Source organism: Hyaena hyaena, unplaced genomic scaffold, assembly GCF_003009895.1.
Source record: "Hyaena hyaena isolate Hyena2069 unplaced genomic scaffold, ASM300989v1 scaffold_485, whole genome shotgun sequence".
Lineage (NCBI taxonomy): Eukaryota > Metazoa > Chordata > Mammalia > Carnivora > Hyaenidae > Hyaena > Hyaena hyaena.
In genome coordinates, this window is record NW_024081115.1 from 383,114 (window position 1) to 407,730 (window position 24,617).

At 37.0% G+C, this 24,617-nt stretch overlaps 1 protein-coding gene across 1 annotated transcript in view; it reads left to right on the forward strand.

Moving 5' to 3' along the window:
* The window catches only part of RYR2 (ryanodine receptor 2), a 468,566-nt gene that overhangs the window by 375,108 nt on the left and 68,841 nt on the right, over nucleotides 1-24,617 (forward strand). The window contains exons 76-83 of the mRNA XM_039254352.1: nucleotides 914-1,017; nucleotides 2,559-2,610; nucleotides 6,570-6,623; nucleotides 7,876-7,899; nucleotides 18,817-18,916; nucleotides 20,535-20,614; nucleotides 23,656-23,732; nucleotides 24,527-24,600. Of these exons, the coding sequence (XP_039110283.1) occupies nucleotides 914-1,017; nucleotides 2,559-2,610; nucleotides 6,570-6,623; nucleotides 7,876-7,899; nucleotides 18,817-18,916; nucleotides 20,535-20,614; nucleotides 23,656-23,732; nucleotides 24,527-24,600 (565 nt within the window). The remainder of the gene's footprint in view (nucleotides 1-913; nucleotides 1,018-2,558; nucleotides 2,611-6,569; nucleotides 6,624-7,875; nucleotides 7,900-18,816; nucleotides 18,917-20,534; nucleotides 20,615-23,655; nucleotides 23,733-24,526; nucleotides 24,601-24,617) is intronic.

Sequence of the window (24,617 nt, forward strand, 5' to 3'; positions counted from 1 at the left end):
AACTCTCATGTTATCAGGGAACATTGGATAAACTGATATAATTCATGAAAGCTCAACCCTTATTATCCCCATATATTTTAAATGAATTCTAGTTTGTCTTTAAAACCAAAACAACCCAGAGAATTTTGCGTATCTTACAGAAGTATACCCAGTACCCACAATATTAAACTTTAAATCCAGGAAAGAACTTCATTTATGTAGAGAGAAAATCAGTCTAAATAGGTAAGGCTGCAGAGGTAACAAAAGTCATTAAACCATTCATTCAACAGACAGTCAAGGTTAATTAATCCTACAGTCAGTAAAAATGCATAATAGTTTTCCTCATGTTAAAAGTTCTAATAGTACAAAATTATTCTTTTTAAGTTTAATGTAACCAAAAATAAAAAATGTGGATGTGGTTCACGCGTTAACTTTTAGCATTCTTTCCCTGTCACGGTTTGTGTAGGCAAAGACAGTGCCGTGTTTAATAATCAATTTTCAGTGTTGTATGGACTAAATTTTTATACTTGGAACAACTTAGGATTTTGTTGTAATTCTTTGTAAATTGAGCCCCCCTGTAAAGCTGAAATCTCTGTACTAAATACACCCCCGGGTGTAAATCTGCTTCTGAGAACAGCAGAGTATTTAAATAATGTGAGTCATCCTCGCCCATAGTGTTTTTGGGTCCAATTATTAAATAACTTTTTAAGCTGCATAATTTTGCATTGATTGTGTAGCACACACATATGCAAAGTATATATAAAACACACACGTGCATGCACAAAGCCTATAAAGCATGTGCAGTTGCACATACATGCCTCAGCAGGAAGAAAATAGCTTTCCTTTTATTCATTGTTCCTGACCCTCATATTGCTTCTGAGTTTGAGTGAAAATTCATTTTAATGTGAAATTTTATCAATTTGGTCTTTTGTAGAAACCCGGCACAGACCCTCCAGAGGAAGAGGAAGGCACGAAGAGAGTTGATCCCCTCCATCAGCTCATCCTTCTGTTTAGTCGAACAGCTTTAACAGAGAAATGGTATGGTTGGGAGGGTTCATGTGAGCATAAGAAGAACAGATAAAGAAATCCAGTGTCTCAGTATCCTGTGTGTCACATATTCATGTTTTGGTTTCATCTGATTCTCATTAGGAGAGAGAATTGTTCCAAGAAAGGACTGTCAGTCACACACCTGTAGGCCAACATTCACTCAAGTGCAGGCTTCCATGTCTTAACTATGAGCTCCAGTTCTTCCTGACAACTTTGTTATTAGCTGATTTACTTGATCCTAAATCTTATAAAATGATTTTTTCTTCTTCACAAATGGCCTTTATAAATAAAAGAGCCCAAAGCAAATTCCAGTACACAAAAAAATATGGGGAGGCCCATGGTGACCCAAATTTCCTGGGTAGATTGTGCATTGGGTCTTAGGAAACCTTTAGAAGGTGGGTAAACCATCATCTCAACAGGAAATTTTTTGAGGTCTATTTTAAGGGCATTCTCCACTTTCCTTGGCTTCTAAAGCCTTGTTCATATGAATTCCCTGAAGCCACTGAGGCTGACCCACTCTGTGGTTAAATAAGCTTTGCACTCAGATGCCAAGTAATCAGAATAAGCTCAGCGTTTGCTCCTAATAGGGAGCACTGCATAGATTCGCTCTGTGAAGGAAACCTTTGAGAGGTTATAAAACATTTATCTGCATCCCTGCCATGCAGAAGAAATCCTCCTTTTCCCTACACCTCACTCTGCTTCCTGCAGAAGCTAGAAGATAATTTAATTATCAGTCCTATCCACATGAATGTTTTCAGAGTCTAGATGAATTCATGTGACCTCTCTGCATGCCATAATAATGCACATTTCTCCCTCTTAGCCAATGTGATCCATTCTCTCACAATGTCTCTCTCTCTCTCTCTTTCTCTCTTATTATTTCCTAACTAACAAAATCATCTCATTCCTAAGCATAGAGCAACCCTCTGTCTGGCCTTGTCAGGTAATGAGGTATTTTCATAAGTGAATTTTTCTGATGGCTGAAACATAGAGCTGCTGAAACAGCTTTGCAAATATTAGGTGATTTTTGATGGAAACCTTGCTTCATGAAATAATGATTTCCACATACCTTAAGAAAAGGATTAATAAACATATTTCTTAATTTTTAAGGATCACTATGACCACTATATTTTCAGACAATATAGTAGCCTGAGAATCTGGGGAGTCTTTCCATCTAGTGTCAAATATCGCTTCTGCTGTCAAAGCCCCTACCTCATTTAAATGTACTTGTTTCAGTTTCTGTAGTTTCAAGAAATGACAGCTATTACATTTGTGTGTAAATCAATAGTCCATTTATTATGTGAGATTTGAAGGCCTCTTCCAGAAGGTAAGGTGGGACAACTGTTTAGGTCTGAGATCCTTGCTCTCTGATTCTACAGTATTTTTGAATGATGACTTTGCCTAGGTTTTGTGTTTATGTCATTTTAAAAGGGCATACTGGTTGAAAGGTAAAGGTTATTTTACACAGTGATGGTAGTTCTGCACATGACAAGCCTCCCGCTTAAAAACTCATGTGTTCTTCTTGTTTTTCACAGCAAACTGGAGGAAGATTTTTTGTATATGGCTTATGCAGATATTATGGCAAAGGTAAATAAATACATCTTGACTTTAATGTTTAATTTTAATAAAGGAAAATCATTTTCATCTGACAGAAAGATAAAGAATCTATGTGTTTCAGGGTCCAAATGAAATACTGTTAAATCCTAGAAGCCTAAGAGCCATTAGTCTTAAATTTCCACTTACTGAGAAAATCTCTATTCTAACTTCCTTGACAGGTAATCATTGTTTCTCCATTTACATTTTATTTATGGGGAGCTAATTTTCCAAACATTCATTCATTCATTCAACAAATACTCACTGGGCCTCAAGGTATTGTAGATAACATGGAAAATAAGAAGAAAATGCACACACCCTTCTTGGAGTTTATAATCTGAGGGAGATAAAATGTAGGCAAGTGATTGCAAAAAGCTCTGTCAGGTTCGATGGTAGAGGCTGCTATTAGGGGTATAAGGAACAGGTTGTATGGTTGTGAGGCCAGCTTAGTCTAAGCTTTAAGGGAGTCGATGACTGTCTGGTGACAAGTGGAGCATGTAAAAATAGTAACAGCTAGTTTTTACTGAGTCTTGGTTTCATTTATATCTCACAATAGACAGGTGAATGAGGGGATGATTTTAAAAGAGGAGTCAGGGTGTCCCTGAAGCTTCTCACATGGGCAGTTGGGTAGATGTTGGTACCAGATACTGAGATGGGGACCCCAGAAGAATTGAAGGCCTAGAGTGAAGAGGAAAGGTGATCTATAACATTTTGAACTTATTAGTTAAAAATGCCTGTGGGACAGCCACGTGGAGATGTCAGACATGTGATGAGGCATTCGTGTCTGACATTCTGTATCTCAGGGATGGCTTATAAATACAGATTTGGGATTTACTAGCATTCAAAGGGAACCAAATTCATAGACGTGGATGGTCTTGCCCAGAAAGAGAAGGATATCTCTCCCCCATGAGAGGGGAAGGCCTGCAACCATGCCTCTAAAGACATGGGTGTATGAGAGATGATTAGAAGAAAAGGAACCCATTAAAAAAAAGGCAGGTAGAGAATCTTAAGCGTGAGCATATGTAGGAACTGTGGATCTAAAGGGGTAGTCAACAGAATCGTATGCTGCTAAGAGTATGGATGAGTAAGGTAAGAATGGAAACTTCTCCAGGATTTATTACATGGGCATCATGTGACCATGGTGAGAACAGTTTCAGAGGATGATGGAGAGGGGCCATTGGTGGTGCGAGTGCCATATTGTGGGTATATAAGCAGAGATTCACGAGTGAGGAGATGCAGCCTAGACGTTTCTTTACCAGAAGATTGAGAGAGACAAAGAGAGAAAAACAATATCCAGATGGAATTGTGAGGTTGAAGGGAGATTATTTTTGTTTGCCGTTTGTTTACTTTTGTTTAAGAGAGGATTTGAACATGCTCTGTCCTGGTGGCCAGGAGCCAATAGAATGGGCAAGGGAGTTATTTGTGGTGTGAGACCTTGAATGAATGGGAGCAGGGGGAGAGCACAGGTTATAGAGTATAAGGAAAACTTGTTACCTTCCAGCTTCATTTTAAACCATAACCCACAGGGGTGCCTGGGTGGCCAAGTTGGTTAAGCATCCAACTCTTGATTTTGGCTCAGGTCATGGTCTCACAGTTCATGAGATCAAGCCCCATGTCAGGCTCCACGCTTATGACATGGGGCCTGCTTGGGATTCTCTCTCTCCCTTTCTCTCTCTGCCTTTCTCACACCTGTGAGTGTGCACACACTCTTTCTCCCTCCCTCTCTCAAAATAAATAAATAAACATTAAAAAAGCATAACCCACAATAAGAAACACATTTATCCAGTATATTTATGGAAACAAAAATAGGTTGAAAGAAAATTTTCATGAAATTAATATCCTTCCTGTGAGCAATATAGTCTGATATTTTCTACTTAAATAAAAAAATTATTTTAGATCATGAGCCATTAAATAGATTCCACATACAAAATACCTGTCAGCTAGAGTTCTAAATTCCTTAAGTTCTAAAAGCAAGGATGTCGTAGGACTTTCATGGCTTAAACTTATCATTATAACCTAAAATGACAATTTTTCTGAACATATTTTTCATCTTAAGGGGCACTTGGGAGGCTCAGTCAGTTGAATGTCTGACTCTTGGTTTCAGCTCAAGTCATGATCTCACGGTTTGTGTGCTCGAACCCTACGTTGGGTTCTGTGCTGGCAGTGCAGAGCTTGCTTGGGATTCTCTCTGTCCCTCCCCTTCTGACCCTCCCATGCTCTCTCTCTCAAAATAAATAAAGAAATAAATACACTTTTTTTTAAAAAAAACTTATCTTTTCTTCTTGGTACTTCTAAAGGTAATGAAATTTATATAGGAGACAATTTAAAACTGTCCATTCTTAAGAGACATTTCAAAGTGTTCTAATTTGCTTAAATAGTAAACATGCTTGTTACCTGATAAAAGCCCTATGCTTCACTTCTCTTCTTTTTTTGAATTTTTTTAATGTTTATTTTTAAGAGAGACAGCGTGCATATTGGGGGGAGGCAGAGAGACAGAAGGAGACGCAGAGTCCAAAGCAGGCTTCAGGTTCTGAGCTGTCAGCACAGAGCCTGATTCAGGGCTCAAACCCATGAACTGTGAGATCATGACCTGAGCCAAAGTTGGACACTTAACCTACTGAGCCACCCAGGCACCCCTTTGCTTCACTTCTAATTACAAATGCAGAAGAGAGAAATACCACATACGTAATCTTAGAGGACAGAGAAGCCGAAATTCATCTGTATTTAACATTAGATATATAGTATTTATGGAGGACCACAGATTTGTTTTGCAGACATGTTTTGCTAAAGTCATGTTCTTATTTTTTAAAATTGCTGATTAACTGATTACATGGGAGCCAAGGTGGCATTAGCACATAGCAGAAAATTCCCCACACTCTGAATCAATAATTCACATCTTTGTTTCTGGAGGGCAACATACTACTGAACACCTTTTCCAAACAGCAGCATTGTCATAGGTCTATGTCCCCTTTACTTTCTCCTTTGCAAACCATGTTTTCACTCTTATTCTGAATTGGAAAGGGTGATAGTCAATATTTGTTGAATGAACAAAAGAATGTATCCTTGTGTGGGTACGAGGGTCACATTCTGTGCCTTCCCTCCCATCCCCTCTTCATCTCTATACTCAAAATACAGGTAATCATTGAACTGAAAGTAGTTTTCTGATTTGTAACTTAATATTTAATTACTTGTCACCATTCCCTTCGCTGATACACTGAGTGCTTGCTGACCATAAGAGATCCTTAGATGGGTTGGAACAATCTAGCTTTGAAGAGCTGCCATAGGTACTGGTTAATGACCATCTTCCTTTGGTCATCCATAGTAATAATAGCTGTTGAGCTGTATTAAATGCTTATTATTCTCAGACACTTATTTCTAAGTGGTAAACCATTAGCATATGTTAATTCGTATAATCTTCTCAGGAGCCCTCTTCTTTTTCTTACTCCCATCTTAAATATGAGGAAATGGAGACCCAGAGAGGTAAGGGAACTGCCCTAAGCTAAACAGCTAATAATTGGCAGCATCAGGATTTGAAGCAGGTACTCTCTGTCCTTACCCCTCTTCCTAATTTATCAAACAAAAACTTTAGCTGTGGGAAGTAGATAAAAAGGTATGTATGGATAAAAACGTAAGGCCTAAAATTTGGCTCGAACAAAGCAAATACAGGAATAAGTAGGATGTGTAGTTTGGTAGGGACTTCATTAAATATCTCCATGATATGCATAAAACTGGCAATTGAATATTTTTATTTTGTAAAAGCACAGTATCATTTTTGGTAGGTCATGAATTCATTGGTCATGCCATCTACATTTACTATATCTGATACATCTGTGTAAACAATGTCAATGATAAATTAATACCAATGATTTAGTGTTCTATGCAACATTCTTTAGTGCTTTCTGCCTCAACATATTCTAATCCTGCTGACCTTTTTAATGTTTTTCATGTATCAGAGTTGTCATGACGAGGAAGATGATGATGGTGAAGAAGAAGTGAAGAGTTTTGAAGTAAGATGGATCTTTCTAGATTTGTCCTTTTTCTACTTTGAAACATTGTTTCATAGCTTATAACTGACATTTATGTTTCTTGCTTCATGGCTTATTGCAGCTTATTGTGTCCAGGAACTGCATGTCAGAAGCTGGATAGACAAATCTGAGTCCTAACATTTGCAAAAGTTAAGACCAAGGAACGTAGAATAATGAAATAATCCAATAAAACCCATATGTTCAGAATGAGTGTTCCTGAGAACCCTCAGAGATGAGATCGCTTCAAATCGTTCTCATCTCAGTGAATGTTGTGATCTGAAATTTCCAATGGACATGGGAGGAAAATACTCATTGAAAAGCAACATGACATCGAGTTTTTAATTAAACCTTTGGTTTGATATTTTCTTCTGAATTGGATTCTTAAAAGATTCGGCCTCTTTTGACTTGAACCCAATTAGGTCACTCATTCCCTGTACATATGTAGATGGTGGCACAGACCGCAGTGTGCTTGCATGAGGTAGGAATGCATATATTCCTAGGGCTATGTTCTATTCTACTATTATTTTTTCAAGTGTTCTCAGCTTGTAAATATCCAGAAAATTAGACTGCTCAATGTCACTTAGCTAGAAGTAAAGTCAGTATTATTTTTCCCCTTTATTTAGACTTGACTTTTGCTTTCTCTGGAAAAAAAAAAAAAAAAGAGTTGTTGCTAACCACCCCTTCTCTTTGTTTCTTTTTTCTTTTTCTTTTCTTTTTCTTTTTATAATTTTCAAAAAGAAATGAAGTGGAAAGAAATAGATTATGTTATTTATGTTTTTCTGCTACACACTTGGATTTTGAGCTAGGAGTCTGGAAACAACAGATTAGTGGCCAGCAGTCAGTCCTTAATTACAGTGGTCCCCTAGAAAGGTACAGGTTGAGAGGTTGACAAAGAGTAGTGTCCTTTCCAGAAACAATTCAATACAGCATCTCTGCAGCATTGAAGTCAGTGTGTAGAAAGTACAAAAACTAATCTGAGAATACCCCATGACTGTTGCTGACTGAGAAAGATGCCATAAGATTAATTTCCTACATGACACTATGATCTTTTCTAGTGTATGTGTGTTCTATTCTCAAATCCATCTTTATTGATAAGAAACTCAGGTAAATTCGAATGAGCTCTGAGCAGCAAATAATATTGTTTTTTCTGAAGTGCACACCATTTATGGTCTATCACTGTCTTCCGAGCAATTGTTTATTGCTATTTTGCTTCTTGTCCTCATCCTTCCTTAAGGTCACAGGATCCCAACGCAGCAAGGTAAAACTATATATATGTGTGTATTTGTCCGGGTCTGAGTTTCAGTTTCTTGTGACATTTACCTTTGTTAGACCCAACATCTTGGATTCTTTTGTAATAAAAGGTCTTGCAATCTTTCTACAAGTTTGTAGCTCTAATGCAATTGATCCCTTGAGTGCCCGTTCCGTGACAGAGATTTATTCTTCTTGTAATTCCAATAACTCATAATTTGAAATGTTAGCCTACATGTGAACCCTGGGCTGCAGGGTGTGCTGGGGTGGAAGGCTAACCCTTCAGCTGATTAACTTTCAGCTAAGGGTCTTTCAGTACAGATTCTGGCCTCATCCCTCTTGATGTTTATTTAATACAAGTCTTGTTACTCTAAAAGAGACATGATAAATGGCATTGCTGATGGGATTGGAAAGAAGTTTGCCTTCCCGCTGTGCTACTAATACCTCTAGTTAGTAACCAGAGAAGCTGTTCCACAATTTTAATGTCGATTTCAGCATTTCATTACAAGGAATAACTTGATAATTATTTCTATCTCTTAATATTTTGAATAACTAAGTGCTTGGAACATTATCTAACAAAAAAAAAACATTTTGATCTAGGATCACAAAGATTTTTGTTTGTTATGAACCCTGTTAAGCTTACATTTTATTTTCGTGACACTAGTTCATAGGAAAGTTGATTAGAACATCCCAGGGAAAAAAAATACCCATCAAGGCTTTAGTTAAAAAAAATTACTGTTAAAATGAACTTATAATGTCATGAAGCATCTATTTAGAAGAAACAAATGATAGTATTTTAACTCACTGTTATGTTTGGGAGAGTATATTATTGTTACATTATGATCCTTATAAATGTAAAAATTTGAGTTCATACAGCTGTCATATATTAATTCTCATTGGATGGATATAATATAGTTAATAGCATATAATAGATATGACAATGGTATATTCTGGGCTTACATATTAGGTAATAATGAGTGTGATGCTAAGTTGGTATATATGCTTTTATAACTATCTCAGGTAGAATTCTTTCGAATTATTGAGAATTGAAAACATGAAGGGACCAAAGATTTTATTTCCTAGCACCAAAGTTCATGCCCCAAGAATGTATTGATAAGGGTAGATAAGGAAGGTCAGGAATGTGTTGCTGGTTAAGAAAACGGTCTTCCTTTGAGAGAGGATACAGTTTCAGGGGGATCTAAAATCAAATTCAGTTTGGTAAATAGGGTCAAATCTGGTTATTCCCTCTTCAAAAACGATAAGTTCCTATTCAAGAAAGAAATTTAGGAATGGCTAGTGGTAGAATCAGTCTAGGATTCAGGTCAGACTGAAGACAAGAAATCAGGTGAAGCATGAAGCCTGACCTGAGACAACAGATTACATGCCCTGGATTTAGAATGACTGACAAGACATTCATAGACTGGCAGTTAATCACAGGAAAGAAGATATAAATGTCTCTCCCGTCCCTCACCATGAAACACGATTTTAAAGTTACTTACGATTGCCATTTATTCATATGCATAACCATAGACAAGATTTGGAAGGTACATCCCTTAACCAGATATTTTACTCTATTTGCATGTGATTCAGGATTGTAACGTATTACATATGCCTAATTCGTGTAGTGTGCTACTTTTCACAAAATACATACTTTATGAGTAAGTAATATGAACTCTTACCAAGTTGAAAAAGAGAACCAGAGAGGGAGACACTCACCTATGAAGATATTCTTATCTGAGGTTGACTCCATAATACTAACAGAACACAGAAAATTTGACCAGACAACTGGATTATTACTTTCTCTTCATAAATTTAGTAATCTACCAGACTGTTTACATTGAAGTGTCTGGTTGTTTAACATCACTTTGAGATAGTCTAAGAGTGGAATTTTTCATCCAAGTTATAATAATCAAAAAGGTTATTTGGCAGTTTCAATAATTCTTAAAGAAAATTATGTTAAACAATTTTGAGAATAACATAAAGTGTGTGATAATTTAATTTTATCCCCATAACTGACCGACTATTAATATCTGCCGTACTTTCTACTTCAATTCTTCATCTGTAAGTACACAGTGAAGATATTGAGAAGAAACCAGGTACTTTTAAAAGATGGCATTATAGAGAAAATTTTCATGTAGGAGGAAGCGAAGTTTAAGAAACTTTAAACACAGGAGGTGGAGACTAATATGCTGAGTATTTGCCAGCTCTTTTCTTTTTCCATCACATGTATTTTTTGTTGATATTCTGTTAAAACTTGCCTGATTCAACTTGATAATTCAATTCCCTGCTTCATCAATAATATATGTAAATATTATTTTCTTGTAACTATTTATATAATAACTGTTGCATACTTAATTAATTATATATAACTCTTTTTAGATTTGGGACTACTTTAATACTAAAACTACACAAAAAGACAGTTAAATCTTAAGAAGAGTAACTGAAAAGGAAGAAGTGTTTTAGTAATTACTCAAAATGTTTATTACTGCAGTTGAATGCCTTGTTTGGCTTTGAATTTTTCAAAAGCCAAAGCAAATAATAATAATAACACATTAATAATGTTGCAAGTCCAATAACTTCATTTTTCTGAGCATGATGGGTTTTTCTCAACTAGATGAACAAAGAGATTTAGTACCAGAGTAAACCACATTTTTAAACTATGATTTTGCAAAATACCCAGAAACCTCCCCCAGATGGTTGCCTCTTTAATGCCATTCTCGAAACTCTATGTGTGTGGCATTAAGTGCTAATTCAATGAAAGGATTTCTATGGAATATTAAGGTACTATAATATAGATTTATTTCTTAATAAAACTCCAAATTAATGACAGTGGCGCTTAAGTAAGCCAGAAGAATGGAGCATTAACTTGCCTTCTAGACCATCTTTCTCAAACATTAGGCAAGTTGCATCATCCTTTGGCAAATGCCCAATTTCTAATTCACAGATGAAGTCTCTGCTGAATCCCTGAGGTTCTGTTATTCTGTATTATTGATTAAAGAGAATTGCTTATCTCTTAAATATTAAATATGCGTATGGCAGAGTTGATATTCTGTATTAAACAAACTTTAGGAGACTAACTTATATTCTGCCCCAGATGGGCATCAGGCATAACTAAAACATCATACCTAACGAATTCAGACCAATACCCAGCTCATAGTCCAAAATATGCATCACTAAGTATAGAAGAATCAATTTAGGCCCAAATGTCTTTAATATCTAATGCTATTTAGCTGTACCCAGTGATAAAACTGCCTTTGGCTCCTCCAATGATCTAATTTAGAATACAATTCCATTCTTTGGCAATCCTTCAAGAATGAATTGGCTATAAGATGCACCCTCTCCAACAGCTATATAATTTGATCTTTGAATGGGTTCACTTATTCTGCTTATAGGAACAAAGCAATTTAAATTAGAAGGGCTCCCCAAGTCTTGCCAAAGACAACCCTTACATATAAAAAGTCAGAGATACAGCTATGGATCTAGAACATTGAAACTAATGAAACTAATGATACCTAATGATTCCTGTTATTCGGTATATGTATAGTTACTAAGTTTCTACTGCAGAAGCACCAACATACCCAAAATGCAGACTCAAGTGTTGAGTTGCTTGTTGTACTATTGAACCATAGAGAAGGGAGAAGAAAGTTTGATGGCCATTGTTCTCATGTCTCTGGCTGCAATTTGCTACCCATACAGTTCTATACTGAAATCATCGATCTCAAGTAATACCCCCATGTCTTAGCCCAGATTCCTTGGAAAACAGGGCAAAGAGATTATGTGTTAACACTGTATTGGAGTTGAGGGGTGGTACAATCCCAGGGAAGTAAGAGTGAGGGCAAAAGAGAATGGATGATCGAAGGAAGGAGAGAGCAAATACAAGATAGTGTGGAGCTGACCACAGCTATTCAACAGTAGTGTCAGATGGCCGTAGAATGACCGTATGCATCTTGGAACAGTGCCTAATGGGACAAAGGATGAGCATTGGTTCTGTCCCACCTCTTACCTTTTATTGGTCATAGGGACTTAATGTATTCATACTTCCTAATGTTAAGCAGATTTTCCATGCACCTCTTGGGGAAGCCAAAGCTAGCTTGGGTCCAGCTGACTGTTCAGGCACTGCAGTCTCTCTGTATACATGAACTTGGGGCCTCCTTAGTGGGTGGTAGTAGTGGGTAGGAGACAGGTTTCATAACCACAGTAATGGTGTGAGCCATTTCTAGGGCCCACTCTGCCTCAGAAGCAAGGCACATTGCTAAGTCTGGAGAGAAGGGGTATGGGGCAGGGATGGAGTATGTTCCTGGTATGAGAGAAGTTCCCAGAAAGCACATATTTCGTATGGTGTCTCATGCATATTGAGTGTGTGGACCTAAATAGCAAACTGTGTAGAATATATATTTAAACATATAATTGTTCATTTTTGCTGAAAACGACAGTTTTGACTTCATGTACTGGTATTTAAAAAATAATCCCAGTTGGGATTTATGCTTGACTGCATTATGTACAGCAGATGGGTAACAGCAGAATCAGTTGAATGAACCACATGTGTTTGAATCCCAGCTCTACCAGCTACCTGTGTGATCTTAAGCCTCAATTTTCCTATCTATAAAATGGGGCTGATTATAGACTCTATTTCATGGGATTGTGGTGAGGTTAAAATTAGTTCATACATATAATGCACTCAGAACATTGACTATCACATAACAAGCTCTGTAGGTATTTGTTGTTACTATTAATTTTAATCAAATCTACCTTCATACAAAATTAAGCCAGGAAGCCCTTAGAGAAACTTTCCCAGGAGGGTGAACAGAACTACACAGGACAGGAGACCTGGCTTTTCATCCTCGTGACCTTCAGTGGGTCACATTTAATTTACTCTGCGCCTCAGCTTTTTCTCTTTTGAACTAGATATTCTCAGGGGTCACACTCACCTTTAAAAGTGTTGATTTGCTGTTCATGGGTGATTTCTCTTCATTTTTCAGGAAAATCTCATAATTCTTCTAAATGCAAGAATACTGATAAAAGCATGCAAACTTTTGTCACTTTTTCTCCCAATCTTTTGTAGAGGAGTGGGAAAGAAAATAAGCTTCATAGTTTTTAGAACTATTTTGTAGAAAACAGCCTAGCTTCTGTACATATATACGTGTCTCAACCTTTTTGATATTTTTTTGTTTGTTCAAGTTTTTATTTAAATTGTAGTTAGTTGGCATTCAAAGTATTGCATAATCTTACGTAGTACAGTTAGATAAAGAAGGGAAAAGTGTTGAGGGATGAAAGGGTTTCAGGGACATGTAGAGCCTTCCAAGAATGAGGTGAATTCAGAAACCCATGCCTTAGAGTCTTGCTAATTTGCTGGCATTTGTCAACACTCCTGGTTGTGAGCTTTCCAGGAGTCCTCATCCTATCACATAGATTTCACAGTATACTATATCAATAAAATAAACATAGTTATCTTGTTTTGGAGAAACAAAAATTCCTAAGGATCTTCATGAAAAGCGTAGCATGTGATATAATGATAAAGGTAGTCAGAAATTCAATATTAGCAGTTATTTGAGAATGTGTACAATAAAATCCGGAGGTACAGGTGACATCGGAAGGTGGCTGAGCACAGGATAAGTACCCAGAGTCTGGAAGGATGGAAGGACTATGTGTCCCTAAGACAGTCTCCAGAAAAAGCCCTCTCTCGGCTCAACAGATAATATTCAAGACTGTCATCGAGGACATCTGTTCTACAAGAGTTGGTCTGGGGTAGGATCAGTAACCATTTGTGAAAACTTAGAATTATAGACACTTAAAACAACTAGCACTGAGAGAAGTCAAAACCCAAATAATGAGCTATCATGATCCATTCTGTGATAAATTGTATTCTAACTTCTCCTTTTTCCCACGAATTATTCCAACACTCTGGGACCCTCGTGATGTAACCTACCTTCATATTATTAGAGGTCATCAGTCACCTTAGTTTTCTTGTTCTCTCTTTTGTCGGGCTACTGGATCTGCATAGCATTTCCTTCTGTATTCAAGGCAGCATTTGATGCTCTTAAGGTTTAAACAAACAAATAGGTAAATAAATGAATGCTGTTGTAAGTCAGTTTTTGCTCAGGACAAAACACATTTGCTCTCACGATAACGTAATCTAACTTTGCTAATTCGATAACGTCTAATTTTAGAATTGTTCATTCTCCCCACCCACACCCCACACCACTTTATATTTTGTTCATGGAGTTTCTTGTGATATAGTACACATTTTGTCAATAGGACCCTGAAATAGAAAATTATTTCAGTGCAGCTGGGTTTTATTGCTTTAGCATGGTCCTGGTTAGTTCTCAATATGCTGAATCCATGGGGAAACATTTCAACAGGCATGGGGTTGTAAGTGATAAAGGAAGAAGTAAGCCATAATCATACCACATAGTGCATTTAAACTTCAGATCCTCCAACACACTAACTGAACTACATTTCTCTGTTTTAGTGCTTCTGTCATCTCTGATCATCTATTAGTAAAAAATGTGGCATTTTAAAGTTTGCTTTGGGTGAAAACATATTTTTCTTTTTCTTTCCTTCTTTTCTTTCCTTCTTTTTTCCTTTCTTTTTCTTTCTTTCTTTTTTTTTTTTTTTTTTTTGTTAAAGAGAAAACATTAGAAACTATGTCCATCTTATTGAAAAGCAGAACTCCGGAATATTATTATACCGTTATATACAAAGGGAATGTATACATATATACAAAGGGAATGTATACAAAGGGAATGGGTTAAAGGTACAGACAACAAATGAAATGAGCTAAAAAAACCACAGTTTGAGAATGAGAATTTGTACGTGTATGATTCTTTGACCAAGTACCGAAAATAAATGGCAGAGGCGTCCATCTTGTACCAGCTTTGTAGCCCTTCACATGAAGAGATAGCATTTGTAAAATTTCAGATCAGTTGTATATGCTACCTGATATAACATTATTTAGGTCTGCAACTCATTCCATTCATTTTCTTGAAGACCTGTGATGTGCAGGAATGTTCCTGGATATATAGTATATGAATGCGTGTGCTTAAAACAGACATACGAGCCTCTTAGCCCCTGTCCTCCTGGAGATTTTCTTCTAGGAAACTCCATACATACATTAATTTAACTTTTAAGAAATAAAATTTAAAATTTATAAATGTGGGGGACCATTATTATTAGACAGAATTATAATCTTAAGTGTTTTCCTAGGCCTGCAAGTCGACTCTTTATAAATGTGGCCAACCTACAGTTTCAGAAACCAGAATACTGAACAGAATTAAATGAAATGGAGAATGTGACTCTTACCTGTATTTTTGTTTTCCCCTAGTCAGAGTTGGCCTGTTTGTGTTGTAAATTGAAGGGTTAACATCATTTCACTGCCGTTTGCTTTTGCCCTCATAGTCATCTAATTGAATTTCTAAATTTCCATATTTTTTTCCTTATAATGTTGAGATTCAATGTCACCTTGTAGGTTGTGACTACCTTTAAGGTGCCAAATAAGAATAGATAGGATTGACTTATTACAAAATTATGGGAAATCTTTTTAGAAAGAGTTCAGCTCCTGAAAAGGTCTACTCACTCAGAACTAGCCTCCATGTGCAGCTGAAGAGAAAAACATTATGAAAACCTTTTCAGCAGTTGCTGAAGGCTTGGAAATGCAAAGAGAAAAAATGAAAAAAAGGCAAGCCAACTGGGCTCCTATGGCATTATTTACAGCCTGTAGCTGGGATGCCCACATGGCCCCGAATGCCCACATAACTGAGGAAAGCCCGTCAGTATCAGTACAAAAGTTTTGCTCTCAATAGGCTGCCCTGGTTTAAAATATCTTTCATCTCCATTACAGGGATAAACTATTTTCTCCATCAAGAAACAGTTGTAATTTTTTTATTTCCATATTTTTCTCCTGTAAGGCAAGTTGTTGGAAGAACTGAAAAGGATGATTTTTTTCTTCAGGTCTTTCGATTCCACCCTCCCCCCTCTGCCAACCCCCCCCCCAATCAAATCCTAAATGCAAGGCACTCTAGGAGAAAAAAATGGAAGAATCTTAATATTTTATTACAAACTAAAATCATACTAAAAGCAATCATGATGTTGAGTACTTCCATTCAATACCTGCTATTTGATCATGGTTCTGATTTGTTACCCCTGTTGACCTTGAAAAGGTTCATAGCCATCTTATTAGGGAAAGAGCTGATAATTCCTGGTTGCTCTTGGTAACTGGAACTTTTTCCCAAAGGGAAAATTGAAACTTTGGACTTCCTCCTCCCCACAACCTTTTTTTGTAATTAGAATGAATGATTTAGAGACTGAACTTAAAGTAAAAGGTATAATGTTTATTTAAGACTCTATGACAGTTTAGGCAGAATCTGGAATGGGGCAGGAACCCTACTCTTAGATGCTTTCAAAAGCTCCTTTCAGAGTGCCATTTCCCCGAGCAAACTTCTTTAAAAAGATCTATCTTCAGTTTTCTTAGAGAAACTAATCTGCAGTAAATTTGAAATTAAATAATTTTCTCTCCATCCACATAATCCATCATTTTGTTGTCTGAAAACTTCTGGGTTTAGCTTTCAAGGTTTTATTTCATTACAGTGTGATAAAATTTCCAATGGGGAGGTTAAATTTCATACTCAGAAAGCTCTTCTCAAAGGACAAAGTACCAGAAAGAAATCATATTAAATATCTTCTGAAGAGAAAGGCTCCAACTCAATCTGACAAAGAAGAAATTCAAGCTAGAGGTTGACCTGATCCCTCTTTATGAAGTATGGCTTTCCTGCTTATAGATCAGTATATCTTTTTTAGCTCCATAGTTTTTTTCAGAGGAATCATCATCTCCCCTGAGGTATTTATTAATATTGAAATTTAGATGGTGTGTGAGAAAAATAAGGGTGATCTTTTTGTTTTTTAACGAAGGCAATTGAATATTCTCTCTGTCTCTTGATTCTGACATTTCATCCATTGGGCATGACTTCAGTTACCACAGAAGATACTAGGATCTAGAGTGTATTGTGCAAATTGTTCTGACCTATCTTTGAGCGGGTCCACCTACTTTTGGAGCACAAACAGCAAAGGGTTTTCTATGTTTTGTTTTTTGTTTTCCCCCTCAAGGATATATGGCATGCCGCCATTTTCTGTCTTCTTCGGGTTTTTCCCAAATCTTCGTATGTTCTAGTGGGTCAATAGAAGAATCAGTCTTTCTAACTCCCTTGCCTCTTTAGTAGATGAAAATGATAGGGTGGTTCCTTAACCCAATAATTTCTTATCGCTGTCTTACTGAAAAAGTCTTCCGCAAAAAGAATTGGTTACTTTGGGAAGCACAAGTGCAAAGTTCAGGAGGAAAGTGAAAGATTGTTGGGTCTAAAAGGAGGGATCAAATGTTGCTGACCAATTGTAAGCCACACCTGAAGAGCAGGCGAAAGGGTCTTCTTTCAGTTTTTCTGAAACTGTGTTGTAATGACAATATGGTTTTGTGTGTCTGTGTGGTTTTGTTTTCGTTTTGTTCTTGACTTCGCAGGAAGAGGTTTAAACATGAAGGCAACCCTTTTAGATGTTAGCATGGCTATACATATGAAGCAAAGCTGCCTTTTTTTTTTTTCTTTTCTCTGCTTCCATTTAGACCTATCACGTAATTTAAGAAAAAAAATAAAACTTTAACCACAGGAGCTCTAACTATAGTGTGAAAAAAAACCCTGATCAATTTTGTTTTTGCAGCACGATATTATCAAAGATTTAAGAAACAAATTTGCCAGCCTCGGCGAGAACTCTCTGGTAACAGCATAAATGTCTGTGTTGGTTGCTTTTGATTTGAAGGTTTCTTTTTTTTTCATTTGTTTGAGCCCATTTCTTCCCCCCCCCCCTTTTAGTTTACTTTCTTTTTCATATTCTGTAACTAGCAAGCCTTCATTTTTTAAACCTCTTCCATCTTCCTGTGTCTATTTTCTGTACTTTGGATGGAAAGTTTATGGCAGCAAACTGTCACTCTGGCTACTTCTGCTGCAGCTCTTCCTGCTCTTAGGTCATATATGTTTTGGCCGTTGTGTTTATGGACATGATACTAATTGACTGTTTCATGTCCCATTGACTAAGCTTCTCTACCACGCCATTTGATGGACTCGCTGTCCTAGGGGCTCTATGCAACTTCCATTTTGCAACTTATACTGCTTAGTTCCGTCTCAATTCTCCAGCGAACTGGATAGCTCAAGTGAATGATCCTACCAGTCTTGAACTTGCTGTGCCTTTATATTTTATTTTTATTTTCTTCTTTGTGTTTTCAGTGGTAGTCTCAGTGGAAAAGAACAAAACCCCAGCCATTGCTCAAGCAGCACCATGCAGTATCGTTTGTTACCACCCAAGAATACAAAATATAAAGGCACATTGCTTCTTTTATTCTTGGTGGGGGGTGACCGGGGAGATGCGTATCATAAGTCCGCTACTTAGTTGAAGCCTACCTTTTTTATTCATATCCGCTTTCAATTTCGCTTAAACTCCAACACGTCTCAGTTCATGTTTTTCTGTCATTTAGTGATAACTTGCAACTCGAGCCAATTGCTGAGCAGTATCAAGTTATGGCCATGGCATGGGAGATTATTAAAAAACGTAACAAACTTCTGCACAAATGTATCATTCAGAAAGTGCAAGTTTCGATGATGAAGTTCAATACTTCAAAACTGTGATACAGGCTTTGGACTAACCAAACAATTAAAATTGAGAAAATCCATCCGGATAAGCCAGTACCAAAAGTATATCAAGAAAACTATAAAGGGAAAAACCAAGAGTTGAACATTGTTAACATCTGTTGAATAACATTGTTGGTGTTGAAATGGTCCATAATGTTGTCATAGAGCCCATACATGAAGAGATGACTAAAAATATGGTTTATAGAAAGCTGCCGTGCTTAATGACAGTCACAACATAAATGGTTGGGATTTGTGTTCAGGAAAAAGAAATGGAAAAGCAAAAGCTTCTATACCAGCAAGCCAGGCTCCATGACCGCGGGGCTGCTGAGATGGTGCTGCAGACCATCAGCGCCAGCAAAGGTGAGGCTTGCCACTCTCCTCAGACTTCTTTATTCTCCCGGAGTACCCTTATTTAACTCCTCCTGATTTATCTAGTCCCTGAGTTTCCTGTTCATTACTAGGTCAGGACTTCAGAAATGCAGGCTCTCATTAACCTAGTCCAATGAGGATTTTTTTTGCAGGGTCTTGTTAAAAGACTTATTTCTGATCATTAAGTTTTGGAAATTTTATGGTGACACAGGCCTAACAAACTGACCGTATAAATCAGGGGTGGGCAGATGTTTTCTGTGAAAAGCCAGACAATAAATGTTTTCGGCTTTCCTGGCCATGGGTCTCTGTCATAGCCCTTCAGCCCTGCCATAGTAGCCTGGAAGCATCTAGAGACAGCATATAAACAAACGGTGTGGCTGAGTTCCAATAAAACTTTATTTATAAAAAACAGGTGACAAACTGGACATGGCCCTTAGGCTGTAGTTTCTAGACCCTTGATATTAATGTGTAGACTTTCAAGTGAGTCTTTTTGAGCAATTAAAATACTATTGTATTTTTCAGCGCCAGCCAAGATAATTTTTCTTACATTTGTACTATCTTCTCTGTACTACATTTTTAATTGGCAATGGAATGGAGATATAATGGTTACACATTCTGTTATTAAGCACCCCTCTCCCACATCGCTATTTCTATTATTCTATTATTATTTCTATTTCTATTATTTCTATTATCCTACCTTAAGATAAGTAGAGGTGAATACTCTGAAAGTAAAATAGACAACCGGATTTCGTTTTTATCATTAATGGGGCACCTGGATGCCCCAGTCCATAGAGCATGTGACTCTTGATCTCAGAATCATGAGTTCAAGCCCCATGTTGGGTGTAGAGATTACTAAAAATGTAAATAAATAAAATTTTGTCAGTATTATTTGAATGACTTACTTCAAATTAAGCAGTCATCCTAATAAAGCAATACTATAAACATAGTAAGGTAAAAGTGCTAAAATGAAAATTATAAAGTTGTTTTAACATAATATCAAGGAGAGTGGGGGTGCCTGGGAGGCTCAGTCAATTGAGCACCTGATGCTTGATTTTGGCTTGGGTCACGATCCCAAGGTTGTGGGATCGAGCCCTGAGTTGGAGCCAGCTTTGGACTCTCCCTCTCTCTCCTCCCCTGCTTGTGCTCTCTCTCCCTCTCCCTCTCTCTCTCTGATTCTCTAAAATAAATAAACAAACAAACAAATAAATAAATAAATAAATAAATTCAAGGGAGAAGGAGAGGAATTTTCCTTAAAATTTTAGGTAGCCCTTATTCATTTCAATATTACTTTAATACATGCAATTAGTTTTGAATCTTAACAGTTTTAGGTGTCAGTATTTAAAAATAAGTTGTTTTTTTCTTTAATGTCCTCATCTGGTTTCAATTCTTGGATACATTACACGAGATTGAGTAAAAACATTGCTGGCAAAATATGCATTATTACTCTTTTAATATTTTTTGATATGTAAGTCAGTCTGTCCTACTCCACCATTATACCGATCTGTAAGGGAGAGATGATAATAATTTTTAAAGTATGTATTTTGAGACAGAAATGGTTAATGGAAGTGGTTGAAATGATATAAGGAACACAATATTTTATATTTTTAAGGTGATACTGGACCAATGGTAGCTGCGACTTTGAAACTCGGAATTGCGATCTTAAATGGTGGGAACTCTACAGTGCAGCAGGTAAGGTCTTGAAGCCGTCTACAGAATGTACTCTTCAAACACTGGGACCCTCTCACCATCCCACTGAATTATTTTAGTCATCCTAAAGAAATATTGGTTATAAAATTTTTCATTTCTGTGTTTTAAAAAATGCCTTTATTTTATGGCCATCGGTCCCAGGATTCCAACATGCCAGTAGCACCCTGCCATGCGGGGCACTGACTCTCTTGAGAAGTCCTATCATACAGTGTCATCATGTGCAACCTACATTTCATGTGAATTAGTCAGCATAAAACGGTTTGTTTTAATAGTGGGGAGAGGGGAGTTAATATTCTTACCTCAGGAGCCTAGTTTGGTATCATCTTCCATAGTGTTATACATCTTACAAGTTGATTCTCAGGATTTTGTTGTATATTTGGTGAGAAGCCTACTCCTCCATTAACATGTAAACAGAATGCACTGTTTAGAATTTTTTTAAGTTGTAATTCTAGTCCCCCATGGCATGGAAAAAATCTCTTCCTCGCCAAGTTTTATAACTATGTCCTGTTAAGAAATCAGACATGATCTGGGCTGAATTTTATTAATTTCAATCATTACAACCAAGATATCCACCTGAAGGCCAAGATATGTGAGTTTGTTAGATTAAGAATGTTTGAATGATTTAAAAACTCTCAGACCATCACAGGTTTATGTAACAGTCATTACATTTTTGGACTGGAGGAGTACATAGACCTAATGTCAGTTGGGGTGCTTAACTCCCTGTTTTTAATGCCTCTGACATCTTAGTGAAGCCTTTGGACTCTTTTGATGTGACGTTTTTAAATCACAAGGTAGGGGCGCCTGGGTGGCTTAGTCGGTTAAGCGTCCGACTTTCGCTTGGGTCATGATCTCGCGGTTCGTGGGTTCGAGCCCCGCGTCGGGCTCTGTGCTGGCTGCCAGCTCAGAGCCTGGAGCTTGTTTCAGAGTCTGTAACTCCCTCTCTCTCTGACCCTCCCCTGCTCACGCTGTCTCTCTCTCTCTCCTAGAAATAAATAAAACATTAAAAAAAAAAAAAATTTTAAATCACAAGGTAAAATTGCAAGGTTTCTTAGAGAAACCACATATACTGAAATGTGGTTTTAAGAATATATAAACACATTTTCAGTAAATTCATGTGTGCTTCTTTATGAACTCATTAAATGAAAGATCTAGTACTTGGTCTAATTACTAAGAAGAAATGGTTCATAAGTGATGGAATATGAAGATCTCTGGAATTTCTATTGGTGACCCCATCAGAATTACTGCTAATCTGACCTGTGATTCTTGCTCAGATTAATAGTTGAACAGAAAGCTAAGTTTCCATCACAACTTAGTGAAAATTATGGTGTCTTTTCTTCCCCCATCCAATTTACAGATGTCCTGTTTTCATTTCCATAGCAAATCACTATGATGCAAAAAAAAAAAAAAGGAAAACTAAAGAAAACCTGTCTAATCTCTCCATAATATTTAGCAAAAAATAACTCTCCTTGCTTTATATTTTACTTTAGAAGTTCTTAATGATGTAGTATTTACATTCAGAAATCCCTGGAATCAGAAGTAGCCATGAGAAATCATGTAATATATACACTTACTGTCTATACAGGTCTTCTTTTTTTTTTTTCTGTAAACTTTCAGGTACATATTCTACCACCTCCCTTTAATTCTCTGAGCTACATTTCTTATGTTTAAAAAAATCCAGGAATTAATAAATGTTTCATGTTTTATTAGACCGGTAAGTTATCATACTCCCCAGAAAATGGCCAGATGTTTTTGTATACCTATTCATATGCATATACCAGTATGTATGTGTATGTGTGCACGTGTGTGCGTGTGTGCACCGTATTTACATATTTACCAGCTTTTAGTCAATTTTGGGTGGAAAAAATGACTACCAAAATTTTGACTGTTTAGCTCAGTCACGTTTAGACAACACTGATAATAGGAATTATTCACCTCTATTCAAGATTCAGAGAAGAACACTATCTTTATTTTCTTAAAACTTTGGGGTGCCTTCTATTATTTTATCATCTTGCATCTACTTCTTGTTTGAAACTTTCAACACACTTCATCCACATTCAAAATAGCTGTCCCATTATAGTATTTAATAGGTTAAGGGACACCTAGATGGCTCAGTAGTTAAGCATCCGACTTCGGCTCAGGTCATGATCTCAGTGCTCATGGGTTCAAGCCCTGCATCAGGCTCTCTGCTGACAGCTCAGAGCCTGGACCCTGCTTCAGATTCTGTGTCTCCCTTTCTTCCCTGCCTCTACTCATGCTCTGTCTGTCTCTCAAAAGTAAATAAATGTTTAAAAAAAAAAAGTTAGGAAGGTGGAGCCATGCACTGCTTTAGCATGTTTTACATTTGTGTTTCGTCACAACTCTGAGCACAGAGACTAGACATCATTCTGACAACAAAGAAGAAACATTTAATGGTCACATGATTCCTACCATTACTTGGGTTTAGAGACCATGAAAATGGAAACTAATTTTTTGTCTTATAGATATAGGTCTATAATAGACAAATAATGTCTTTTAGACATTAGCACATGGTAGTCACACCATATGGATCATAAAGCCCTTTAAGGAACTCAGCTTTCGTATGGGAATCTCTGATTAGCATCCTAGTGGGCCTTCTTCCCAGTAAACTTGAACTAAGTATCTGAATCTTCAGATCCTTAAATATTGACCAGAAGAGTTGAGAGTATTATTCCCTGTGGATATTTATGATGCTCATGGTTATCTAAAGCGGCTCTCTTGTTTCAAGCCACCTTCATATACTGTCAGCATTGATTGCAAGCCACCTTTATATACTGTACTGCCCACATGGATTCCAAGCCACTTGTATAAACTGCCGGCACTGAAGTGTGCAGCCATCTTGTTTTGACGGGGCTGGTCACTGTGTCGTGGTAAAGATGGCAGTCATTTTTGTACGCATTTTTTTAAATATCTTTATCCCAGAACAAAATGCATGCTTTTGATGTTTCTTGCTTAACAAATTCTAAGCGCTGTGTTCAGTGGCCATCTGGTTTATATATTTCCCTTAGAAAATGCTTGACTACCTCAAGGAGAAAAAGGATGTGGGTTTCTTTCAAAGCCTTGCTGGCCTGATGCAGTCATGCAGGTAAGCACACCCTTCCTTGTTTTAGGTCCACTAAGTGATTGTGTCTTTCAAGCTGTTTGTTTAATGTTTTTAATGGTAAAGTTACTACATAGAGTATTTTTAAATGATTCAGTACACATTAAAGTGGGACAATTGACGGTGTCTTCATTCCTGCCTTGTTGTTAGGTGTTACTAATGTCGTAATTACTAACTTACTCAATGTTAGTAATGCCTTTTAATAGTCTTCCCTATTCTTAAATAGGAACCTTGAAGAATTAATGTATATGCTGCACACTCAAAAATGAACAGTGTATGCATTTTAAAAGAGAAAAAGGAAAATTCTAATTAGTTTTCTTTGGGAAGCTTGTAGACCGCTTCTCATTTTCCCTAAACAAATGATCCTTACCCTAATTTATGATCATCATTTTCTATATTTCACAGTTATTTAAAATCACTCAGACAGCACTTGACAAAGGGATCTGACAGATACTTTTGTAATAAGCTATTCCTGCTAGAAAGACATTATTATTATAATTCTATTTCTGTGTGTCTGCTAACATTGTAATGTACTCCCAAAGCCAAAACCCATTAATGCCTTATGTTTGCCTCTCCCACGGATCATTTCAGTGCAGGCCCTAGGGAGGGACTGGGCTGCTCCTGGGAAAGTATGGTTAGTACACATTGAATTGGGGCACATCTTCAGGGTATGTTAATATTTGGTTCACATTTCATGATATAGGACTTGTACACACTTGCTCCTGAAGAAAGAAAATTTTCTATTAGTCCTCTAAGTGATTTTCTCCCTGCTATTATAGTGTCCTCGACCTAAATGCCTTTGAGCGGCAGAACAAAGCTGAAGGACTTGGAATGGTCACTGAAGAAGGATCAGGTATCGATCACTTAAAC